Source organism: Crocuta crocuta, unplaced genomic scaffold (genome assembly GCF_008692635.1).
Source record: "Crocuta crocuta isolate KB4526 unplaced genomic scaffold, BGI_CrCroc_1.0 scaffold67, whole genome shotgun sequence".
Taxonomy (NCBI): Eukaryota; Metazoa; Chordata; class Mammalia; order Carnivora; family Hyaenidae; genus Crocuta; species Crocuta crocuta.
The window spans coordinates 3,304,294-3,316,303 of NW_027531896.1; the positions used below are offsets into that span (position 1 = coordinate 3,304,294).

A 12,010-nucleotide genomic window follows, 5' to 3' on the forward strand; every position below is an offset into this window, starting at 1 on the left:
CCCCCACCCCCCCGCCACACACACACTTTCTCTCAAAAAATAAACATTTAAAGACAAAAGAGTTCCTTCTCACATTAAAACAAAAAACTGTAAAGTGCTATATATATGACGTGTAACAATTTAAGTACATAGATAGAGTATGAGGGGAAAAAAGTATAAAAGTGAAAAGAGATGGGTCAGAATGTTGTTTTCCTCAGAATATGTTTTTATTGTTTCATACCTACTCCATCAGCAGTCCTTATTCGTCTCAGCTCACACACATAAGCGGGGACTTAGGGTGAGACTCCCTACCCCCAGTCAACCAATCAGCCAAGCCAAATCAACCCAGCAGTCAGCAGGGCTGGGAGCCAGAAGCCTCTTTCAACAGAAAGCTCTCCCATCCATAACACTGCTATACTGGCTTTAAAATTAAAGCAGCAGAGGAAATAATAACCCCGACATTTCAAAAACCAACTTACCAGGGTGATGTCTCGAGAAGCTGCAGCTGCGCTCATATGCAAACTAGGCTGCCGCACGGAGCTGCTGCAATCAAGGGCCCGAGCAAATGTCCCAACAGCACTGAATAATCCACAAAAACAAAGAAGAAAAATTAAGGCCCCATTAGTTTTTTATACTTACAAAAACACATTTGGGTAGTGTGTGAAAACTGTAGAAGTCAGCGCTAAGGATGCGGGGCCTGTGAGCAGAGGTCTGAGTGGGAGGCTCAGTCTTGTCTGCAATCAGCGTGTTGCGCCCTGGGCGGGATGCCTCAGTTTCCTCCTATGTAGGGAACAGTGGTGGCCAAGAGGAGCACTATGTTCATCTCTGCTACAATTCTTTGGGGGGCGGGGGGCTCGTTTCCTTCTTGCTCTCGGTGTGCTCATTTAGGGAGGATCTCGGGGCGGGGGGGACTGCATGAGGCAAACTGCCTCGAGGACTTATGGGAGGGGGACAGCACAGCGATGGAACCAACCTCCTCTGCATCTAGCAGTGTTAGAAAGTCTTCATTCCTGTGTATCAGCCTCCAAGAGAGGAGGTAATCTCCTAAACAGGCAGTGGGCAATTCTTTCCCATGTTCTTTACAGGTGGGGCTCAGCTGGGTCAATACTGCTTTACACAGGAAAACAGGTAAGTTTACACAGGTAAATAACAAATATAGCTGTCGTGTGGGTATGTGCCATGGAGAAGAAAAAAAAAACCAAACAAGTTCTTGGATGTCTGAGAATCAAATATCAAATGAAAAGTATTTTACGCTTTCAGCATTGACAAGGCAATTAACCATATATGGGTTATTATAATGAAACCGAGAAAAAGTGATTTGTGAGCCATAAAGGCGGGAAAGGTCCACTATGAAATGCCGTGGAATAAACAATTTGGTATTCAACTGTGCTCAAAAAGTGAGAAGTAAACGCAGAGTTTGACTATTACTCCAAAACAAGTTCTGACCACTTTTTTTTAGCCTAAATTGTGAGATCCCAATAACATTTTCCCCTTGAAATGAGGTATCATCAGTTGTAGCAACTTCTTCCCATAAAGGCTCAGGCTATAATAGATTTCCACCTAAGAAACAAATAACAATTGCCACAACACTTTTTTTTCACGTAATGATTTAAAAGGCCCTCCCATGGAAAAAGCATGAAATGAACATTAAGACCTGCTGCTTGTTGTATTTTATTTTAATTTCTTCTCTTCCCTTACTATACTGTAAGGAAGTTAGCTGAGGAAGAAACCTTTTTAATGTTCTGATAAACATGTAATGCACATGCACAAAAGCACACCCTGTACAACTATGCAGCAATAGCACCCCAGAACCACCCATGTCACTAACACCCAGGTCAGGGAACAACAACAGCACCACAGAAGACTCCTACTCTTTCCCAACCTGTCCTCTCTCCTTCTTCCCCAAAGAGAACCACCATCATGGGTTAGTTCTGCTCATTTGAGAACTTAATAGAAGCACACACTATGTACTCTTTTCACATGCGGCTTCTTTGTTCAAAATGATGTCTGTGGACTCACCCATGCTACTGGTACTAGAGGCATGCACTCATTTTCCTTGCTATGGAGTATTCCTTTGTATGATGCCCCCTCCCACTCTATTGTTGATGGATATCATGTCCAGTTTGGGACTATTCTGGGTAGTGCCATGAATGCCATCTGTAGATGCATCTTTTGGCGCACAGGTGTCTGTATGTACTTCTGCTGAGTACACATTCAGGAGTGACACTCAAAGGATGTGTGGGTCAGATAGCAAAGTGGTTATAGCAACTTACAATCCCACCAGCATGATAGGAGGGTGATGGCTGCTCTACCTCTTTACCAATGTGTGGTACTGGCTTTTAAATTTTGACCGTTCTGGTGGGATGTACAATGGTATTTGATTATGGTCTTCATTTGTATTTAGAAGATTTTTTTTAAAAACAAAAATTGAGGGGGTGCCTGGGTGGCTTAGCTGGTTGAGCATCCAACTCTTGATTTCAGCTCAGGTAATGATCTCAGAGTCCTGGGATCAAGCCCCACATTGGGCTTTGTGCTGAGCATGAAGCCAGCTTAAGATTCTCCCTCCCTCTCTCTCTCTCTCTCTGGGGAGCCTGGTGGCTCATCTGTTTGAGTGTCTGACATCAGTTCAGGTCATGATCTTGTGGTCCATGAGTTCGAGCCCCACATCAGGCTCTGTGCTGACAGCTCAGAGCTTGGAGCCTGCTTCAGATTCTGTGTCTCCCTCACTCTCTGTCTCTGTCTCTCTCTCAAAAATGAATAAATGTTAAAAAGAAAAAAAAAAAACCTTAAGATTCTCTCTCTCTCCCTCTGCCCCTCTTCTCATGCTCTCTCTCTCTCTAAAAAAAGAGCAAAAAAAAAAAAAAATGGGGCGCCTGGGTGGCTTAGTCGGTTAAGCGTCCGACTTTTGCTTAGGTCATGATCTCGTGGTTCGTGGGTTCGAGCCCCGCGTTGGGCTCTGTGCTGACTGCCAGCTCAGAGGCTGGAGCCTGTTTCAGAGTCTGTGACTCCCTCTCTCTCTGACCCTCCCCTGCTCATGCTGTCTCTCTCTCTCTCTCCTAGAAATTAAAACACACACACACACACACACACACACACACATTAAAAAAGAAAAAAAAAAAAATGAGAAAGGCACCAAATGCATCTCCTTTGTGTCTTTCATGCTGGCTTCAAGGAAAAAGGAAAAAACAAAGAAAATCAAATTTAAACCTGCAATGTCTATTAAATAGCCCCAGATCTGGGTAACCTGCCTGGCATCTCTAGGCCAGTGGTTCCACCAGTGATTCATTTCCGCCCTCACGTCTACAGTCTCCTCTGTCTCCTGACTGGCTCCCCAACAATGTACATCAGGTCTCCACCTGGTCACCAGTGGCGGGGTGTGTGGGCACTGGAGTCCAAATGCCTGGCCGCCAACATGATGTGTGACTTCCATGGTGACAGACACCATGAACAGTGCTGTCATGTCCAGGTGGGCTGAGACCCCTGTCTCCTTTGCGTCATGAAAAATGTTCAATGGAAAACTAGAGAACCTAGTGAAGACTCTTGTAATCATGTCTGTACCAACTTGATTCTAATATTTTGCCAGGCTTGGATCATTTTTTAAGGAAATAAATATTAAAAATTTTGTTAGAGCTTCCTGTACACATCCCCAGAACCCATACATATACATGATACACATACTCAACTATATGCCCATTAACGAAGACACTGTTTGTACACGGTAAAACTTTTATAAGTGATCATATTGTGTGTATCCTCACTCAACATTATTTTTGAGATTTATCTCTTTGCTACATATCCTTTAATTCATTTATTTTCATTATTGTAAAGTAATATTCCATTACTTGAATATACTTCATTATTGTAAAGTAATATTCCATTACTGAATTCACTTAGCAAGTGCTAGCTGATGTACGCTTAGTTTTTTCCCCCAATTTTCCCACTATTTACTATGTTATGATAATCCCACTTACTTGCTGCCTTGCAATAACTCCACCATGAGTATCATTTACTTTTGTAATTGAAAAAATAAAGATAAATTTTTGTCCCATTCATTTCTCAAAGGGTGTGGTGGGTCAAGTGCAGGGGAGCAAGCCAGTTGGGCAGCCAGGCTTAATGCTCTCCAAGAAAGCCATATGCTTAGCAGCAGGCCTTCCTCATATGGAGGTGCAGTAAGGGGAATGCAAGGTGCACATTATTACACACACCTGAATCGTCCCCTTCTAGTGTAAAGGACCTAACTGCTTTAATTAAAGATATGGGAATTCCGGTGGTGAATTTCATCTTCATACTGTCTGTGGTGCACACAATTTTACAAGAAGAAATTATTATTTTCTTAATCAGTAAATTAATAAATACATTTTCAAACAAAAACTAATGATTAATCATATTTAGGAAGTGGTATGATACATATTTCGACCTTCTTACTTAACTAGAAAAAGAACACAACCAAAGGAAAGGCAGAATACAAAGAAAGGAACACACATACACCTATAAATTCTTATAAAAAGCAATTTCTTGGGCCAGCTCAGTTGGTTAAATGCCCAACTCTTGATTTCAGCTCAGTTCATGATCTCACAGTTCGTGAGTTTGAGCCTCGCACGGGGCTCTGTGCTGACCCTGCTTGGGATTCTCTCTCTTCCTCCCTCCCCCTCTCTGTTTCTCTCTGCCCCTCGCCCACTTGTATGCATGCAATATCAAGTAAAATGAGTAAACATAAAAACACACACACACACACACAAAATGTTTAAAAAAAAAAGAAACTTCTTGACTCAACAGTGTCATACTTACCGTGCTACAACTAAAAACTGGTCAATCTGGCGATCTGTAAGTGGGCTATTTGGATCCCAAACTTTAACTTCCAATTTGGACTGTTCCCTCTCATCTGATTCTCCTGTCCAAGAACAAAAGAAATGGAGTCTTGTTACTTAACAAGGCAACTGTCACATTCGGCTGATGACTGTGGGCACCACAGCATTCTAAATGTAAGGCAAATATTTGTGATTTTGGTACATTATTTCAGCAGACAGACAACATTTTGTAAAGTCAACACTGATAATAATACAACCAAACCAACCATATGAGATCTTCATTTAGTTAGTAACATGTATTTCCTGAGCACCTGCATGTGTGAGGTACTCAGCCTCATACTGAGGGACATAAAGACAAAACAAAAAGCACTCCTGCCACGGGATACTTTCACTGGTAAAACTAACTATATAAGTCACTATGATACAAACAAAAAGAAATAGGTGTCATAAGGGACATACAGAAATGGCTGTAAGATTCCAACAATTAGAGAAATCACTTCGGACAAGCTAGGGAATGATGCCATAAAGTGCGTGGCATTTCTGCTAAGAACTGAAGGGTCTGATTGCACCAGCAGGGAGAAGGACTTAAAGTAAGAAATAAGAATATGAGCAAAGTAATGTGGCTTTATGATGTGAAAGAGAGAAAAACAGCTCATTTTGTCACAAGCGAATTAAAGGGAATGAGAGAGTACGATAACTAAGAGAAGAGGTTATGAGCATATCACTGAAGATTCTACACAGATTTTACTTCGAGGTAAAGAGAAGCACTAGCCGTTTCAGTAGGAGAGTGGCAAGACCAGAACCAAACTGTGTATCTCACACTTAGCAATGGTATGTGCTTTGCTTTACAGAGATATCTGATGAAGACAAAACGTGGTGCTGACACTGATGGTAGAGAGTAAAGAGAGGAGATGTCTGTAGCAGGTCAATTTCAGGTCTTGAGAACTGCATGCATAGCGTTGGCATTAACAGAAAGCAGCAATGCTAGCAGGGCTGAGGAAAAGGCTGGCAATAATGCAAGATGCTTTCTTTAGTTTAGGAATCTCTCACAAGGAGATAGATCTGTTGGGCAGGACTCAATGTCAAGACAGAGGACAGTAATTGAAGAGACATGGGAGGCAACTGGAGATCTGATTTTTTTAAAAAATATTTTTATTTATTTCTAGGAGAGAGAGAGAGAGAGACAGCGTGAGCAGAGGACGGTCAGAGAGAGAGGGAGATACAGACTCTGAAATAGGCTCCAGGCTCTGAGCTGTCAGCACAGAGCCCGACGCGGGGCTCGAACCCACGAACCGCGAGATCATGACCTAAGCGAAAATCGGACGCTTAACCAATTAAGCCACTCAGGCGCCCGGGTCCGATTTTTAACTATGGATTTCTTATTAGGCTGTGGACTGGTTTTGGCTTTGTTTAGCTTTTGATTTATATGAGGCAGGATGCCCTGCACTGGCTGATAAGTGCTGAAGCTAAGCGTCCCTGATGACTGACAAACCTTGGCTAGGAACCTCAACTGTGCTCAGACCTAATATAGGAGCAAGCAGGTATCAGTGGCTCAACAGGAGAAAGGGGGTAGGGGAGGGTGGCGGGACAGACCTAGCCTTTCCATCTGCAGCCTCCTAAGTCAGCCACTGCTGTCAGGATGGGACTTGCCCAGTTTTGTTCAAAGGCAGGTAACCATACAGCCAATCTCCACCCCTAACATAAAGAAGCACAAGCAGAGCAGAGCGAGTACTAGGTCTAAAGTGTTTGAAAGGATTTTGGTTTTCATTGTTTTTGCTTACAATTCTCGGCAACCTAAGCCAAGACATTCAACATTAGCTCACAGTTAAAAGCCAGAAGATTTGCAAACTGTATGAAACTTGAGAAAGTAGAATGACACAATTACACTTCCCTGTAATCTGCAAATGATAAAACTTAAGATAAATAATAATGGTATGGGGGCACCTGGGTGGCTCAGTGGGTTAAGTGTCTGACTTCTGCTCAGGTGTGATCCCATGGTTTGTGGGTTCCAGCCCCACATCGGGCTCTGTGCTGACAGCTCAGAACCTGGAGCCTGCTTTGGATTCTGTGTCTCCCTCTCTCTCTGCCCCTTCCCAATCACGCTCTCTTTTTCTCTCAAAAATAAAGAAATGTTCCGTATCGTGGGGTGCCTACGTGGCTCAGTCAGTTAAGTGTCCAACTCTTTATTTTGGCTCAGGTCATGATCTCACAGTTGGGAGACTGAGCCCTGCATCAGATTCCATGCTGGTTGTATAGACTGCTCAAGATTCTCTCTCCCTCTTAAAAAAAAAAAAAAAAAAGAGTTCCATATCAGTCACTCTAAACTAATGAGAATCCCCCATTTTGGGTTTGCCATATAATTACATTTATATCACAACGTGATCATTTCTTCACAGGGGAAAAAAACATTTAAGAACTCTTGAATAAACCTATTTAGAAGCTATAAGACCAAATGCTCAGCTAAGCTCGTACTAATCTTTGGAATAGTCTTGGTAACTGGTATGAGCCAAAGACAGGACCAAGATTACTGGTCATGTTCACGCTACTCATTGCAATAATTTCACTCCACTGTTCCACTGAAGATAACCCGGGCAATTAGTTCAGTCCCAATCTCATCCCCACCAGCCTATGAATATCCTCCTAATCTCTGAATTCTTAAAAAATGCATTTACCAACTAATTACATAAGTGTATATATATAGCACCTTATTTTTGCTTCAAAAATTCTTCATAATTTTGAAAAAAATGTAGATTCAGCAATGATTTTAAATGTGGTATCCCTAACCCTCCAGCTACCTACAATTTTAAGATTTCTAGAAAACATGGATGAAAAAAAGAAAAGAGAAAATGTAGACAAAGAACTTCTTCAGTTTTATCACCTAAAAGTACATTATGTTGTTCAAAGACTCTGAAGAACTAAAGCTGTATGGAACTAATAGGCTCTTTCCTGGATAATTGGAAATATTCTCTATTCTAAACACAATTCACTTTCTTTGCACCAATCATCAAGGTACCATACTTTTCATGTTATATTAAATTCAGAAACTCACAGAGATGCCATTAGTCACCATCTTTATTCAATATGGTTCTGAAGGTTCTGGCCAATGTTTTATATTATGAATCAAAGGAACGACGACTTACTAGAGACAAATATTGTATATCATTTACATGTGGGATCTAAAAAAGCAATACTCAGAGTGGAACAGCGGTTACACGGGGCTACAGTATAGGGAAACTGAAAATGGATAGACGTTGTTTAGGGATACAAACCTCCAACTAGTAAAAAAGCAGGTCCTGGACATCTAATGCACAGCACAGTAATTACAGTCAGTAATACTATAAACTTCAAAGTTGATAAGAGACTAGATATTAATTGTTCCCACAACAAAAAGAAAGTATAATCATATGATGTGATAGTGGTGTTAGCTAAGCTATGGTAGTAATCACACTGCAACATATAAATTCATCAAATCAATATACTGTAAACAAACTTATACAGTGTTACATGTCAATTATATCTCAATAAAAATAATATAAAAATAAGTAACTAGACACTATAAAAAAGTAACAAGGCACAATAAAAAAGAATATAAAAAATGTAGTGCCATTCCAAAGAAAATATAATGTAAAAAAATATATCTTCTATTATAGCAGCAAAAATATAAAACACTAAGAAACAAAACGAGTTATATTTATATAAAACAAAACTTTCAAAGAAACTTTCAAAGAAGATAACTTAAAAAAGAGTAAAGATTTAAAATCCTAAGGCTATCATTTCTGTACAAGTACACCAAAAGGCTAAATTTCACAAAATTTAGTTTTGAAAGCCAATAAAATAATTTGAATATTAATCTCCACAAATCCAATTCTTGATTTCGGCTCAGGTCATGATCTCACAGTTCGTGAGTTCGAGCCCCACACTGGGTTCTGTGCTGACAGCATGGAGCCTGGTTGGGATTCTCTCTCTCTCCTCTCTCTGACCCTCCTCTGCTCACACTTTCTCTTTCTCAGAATAAATAAATGAACTTAAAAAAATTAATTAAACTGGGTGGGATTATAATATACAGCAATAGAAATTAAATGATGTCGTACTGGCACAAATAGAAACAAAAGCACAGAACTAGACTAGATCACACAACAATTTATACTTCATAATTATTACTTTTTTTAAGTTTGTTTGTTTAATTTATTGAGAGAGAGAGAGAGAGAATTCCAAGCAGGAGAGCCCAATGTGGGGCTTCAACACATAACTAACTGAGCCACCCAGGCATCCCCAAAGTTAAGTAGTACTATAACACCACGAATATTAATGCAAAAATAACATTTATTGTTAACTATTTCCCAAGAACCCTTAGAGCACGGTTTCTCAACCTCAGCACTATTGATACTCAGGCCTGAATAACTCTTTGTTGAGGGGGCTGTCCTGTGCATTACCAGATGACCAGCAGCTTCCCTGGCCACTACTCACTAGAAGCCACTAGCATCTAAGCCCCACCGCTCACTCCCTCTACCAGCAGTGACAGCCAAAACTGTCTACAGACATTGTCTAATGTCCCCTGCCCCAGGGTTGAGAATTACTGTTCTACATGGTTGCAATTAACACCTGCTTACACCTAATTGTTATAGGTTGGTGTTTTTAAGTTAGTTAACATCCACCACATTTGTTGAACCACACATTCTGCAAAATTACACACTAAAAAACTAGGGTTTGTGGAAAGTAAAACTTTGAAAACCTACTAGGTAAGCAGAGAATTTTTAAAAAGTAATAATCATAATAAAAACACTAGCATAGTTAAGTCTCTACTGACATTTGCAACAAAAACAATGGTTGGTTGTATAGTTTCTACAAAAGTAAAAAACAAAACAGGGCACAGGATTTTTTTTAAACACTAGGCGAGAATATCTTCAAAGCCCCCTTCATCATTAACTCTCAAGCTTCCCCATATAGCTTTATCATAGTGGAAAGTGCCACAGATTCTGAAGCCACGGAACCAGGCTTTACTTGCACTAGAGGAAAGGAATTCTTGTAGAATTTCCATCTTTTTTTTCTCTTAAACTGTCCTTATCTGTGAGAATACTTACTTCCCTGAGTGCTGAGAAAAGTCTCCTATAAACTGACCAACTTCCATGCTATACTGACATTTCGCTACTTATCAACCGCATCTGAACTAATTCAAGTTAAAAAGCAAGTATTGTAGCAGAAGAGATTATACTAATTTAATTCTTTAACTCTCAAAGACAGACACATCTTGAAATGCCCAAATATCAGCAAGAGTTATTTAACTGATGGCAGGAGACCGTGGGGGCCGGGGAGAAGCAACTCCAACAGTGAACACTGAGTGTCGGGCACTTTGCTAAATGCTTTCCAGGATTACTTCATCGGATCATCACAACACTATGAAGTGTGCACATACATATTATTCTCTTTTTAAAGAGGAGGACATGGGGGCGCCGGGGTGGCTCAGTGGGTTGGACGTCCAACTTTGGTTCAGGTCATGATCTCGCGGTTTCTGAGTTTAAGCCCCACGATGGACTCTGTGCTGACAGCTGAGAGCCTGGAGCCTGCTTGGGATTCTGTGTCTCCCTCTCTCTTTGTCCCTCCCCACTCTTGCTCTGTGTCTCTGTCTCTATCTCTCTCTAAAATAAATAAACATTAAAAAAATAATGAGGAGGAAATGGGAACTTAAGAGGTGTTTTTCCCAAGGTGACTCAGCGAAACATATTATTGCTAGGTTTTGCCCAAACCTACAGACCCACAGTCATTTTGGTTTATTAATTTAAATGTTATTATAACAGTTTTTGCAGTTACAAATTTTAATTAATATTTAAATAGATTTTGTTGAAAATTTCAGTATTACAATGAAATAAGAATTCAAAACTTTCCATGTTATGACATCTTTTTCAATGGAAAATTCTCTAGGTGGTTTATTCAAGCTCAATAGAAGATTTAAAAAATCTCAAAGAAACCTTTATCTTCCTTTGCAAACTACATACTGATCTTTCCAGATCTCAAGAGTTTGTTAGATGGTGGGTAGCCATAAATGAATTTTAAAATTCTGAAACAACAAAAAGGTTTATTCACTAGCAAGACAAATGCCACAACAACGTTTTAGAATCCATCAAGACACATTCACAACAAAGCAAGCCTGTTATATATTCTGGCACGGTGCTGATGCTGCCACCTACTCGGGGTATTAATTCAGGCTCTAGATCCCATGCCAATGCAAATTGGAATATGGCCACTGGTCAAATGTACCCACTCAGGAGTATCAAAAGGGTTAGTAAACACAGACTGCAGCAAGTCCTAAATATCTATTGAGTATGGTATTTTCTACTATTTAATTTCCCTGAGAACAGGTACTAGCTATGTGTATTATGCTAATGTCCATGTTTTTCTTTTTTAATGTTTTTATTTATTTTTGAGAGAGAGAGAAACAGACAGAAAGAGAGCATGAGTAGGAGAAGGGTAGAGAGAGAGGGAGACATGGAATCCAAAGCAGGCTCCAGGCTCTGAGCTGTCAGCACAAAGCCCCATGCGGGGTTCAAACTCATGAACTGTGAGATCATGACCTGAGCCAAAGTTGGCACTTAACTGACTGAGCCACCCAGGCGCCCCTACAAGAGTGGTTTAACTGCTGGTATACCTATTTGCCATCTTATACCCTCTCCCTGAAAATATATTAATTACAAAAAAAGAAGTTCTTTAAATCTTGCATCTAGTTAGTTGCCTGATTATAAGTGAAATGTAACATTTTGGATACGCTAAATGCTTTAGGCTCAAATAAGAATCCAATGTGCTTCTTCATTTATGATGAAAAATACGGTGTTTTTCTTTGTTAAAGATGAATACTTATAGCTAACAAATTATAAACTTAAAAAGAAATTTATAGGGGAGCCTGGATGGCTCAGTTGGTTGAACATCCGGCTTTGGCTCAGGTCATGATCTCGTGGTTCGTGTGTTTGAGCCCTGCATCGGGCTTTGTGCTGACAGCTAGCTCAGAGCCTAGAGCCTGTTTCAGATTCTGTGTCTCCCTCTCTCTGACTCTCCCCTGCTCACACTGTCTCTCTCTCAGAAATAAATAAAAAAACATTTAAAAAATGTATAGAATCTATATGACTAAAACTATATTAGGAAAAATATTAACATAGGGAAAGGGAGAGAGAGAGGGAGAGAGAGGGAGGGGGAGAGAGAGAGGGAGGGAGGGAGGGAGGGAGAGAGAGGAT

At 40.3% G+C, this 12,010-nt stretch overlaps 1 protein-coding gene across 1 annotated transcript in view; it reads right to left on the reverse strand.

The window, feature by feature from the left end:
- Window positions 1–12,010, reverse strand: part of MTA3 (metastasis associated 1 family member 3) — a 171,152-nt gene that overhangs the window by 75,184 nt on the left and 83,958 nt on the right. Inside the window, exons 6-7 of the mRNA XM_077773462.1 lie at window positions 4,768–4,870; window positions 459–558 (exon numbers count right to left, since the gene is read on the reverse strand). Of these exons, the coding sequence (XP_077629588.1) occupies window positions 459–558; window positions 4,768–4,870 (203 nt within the window). The remainder of the gene's footprint in view (window positions 1–458; window positions 559–4,767; window positions 4,871–12,010) is intronic.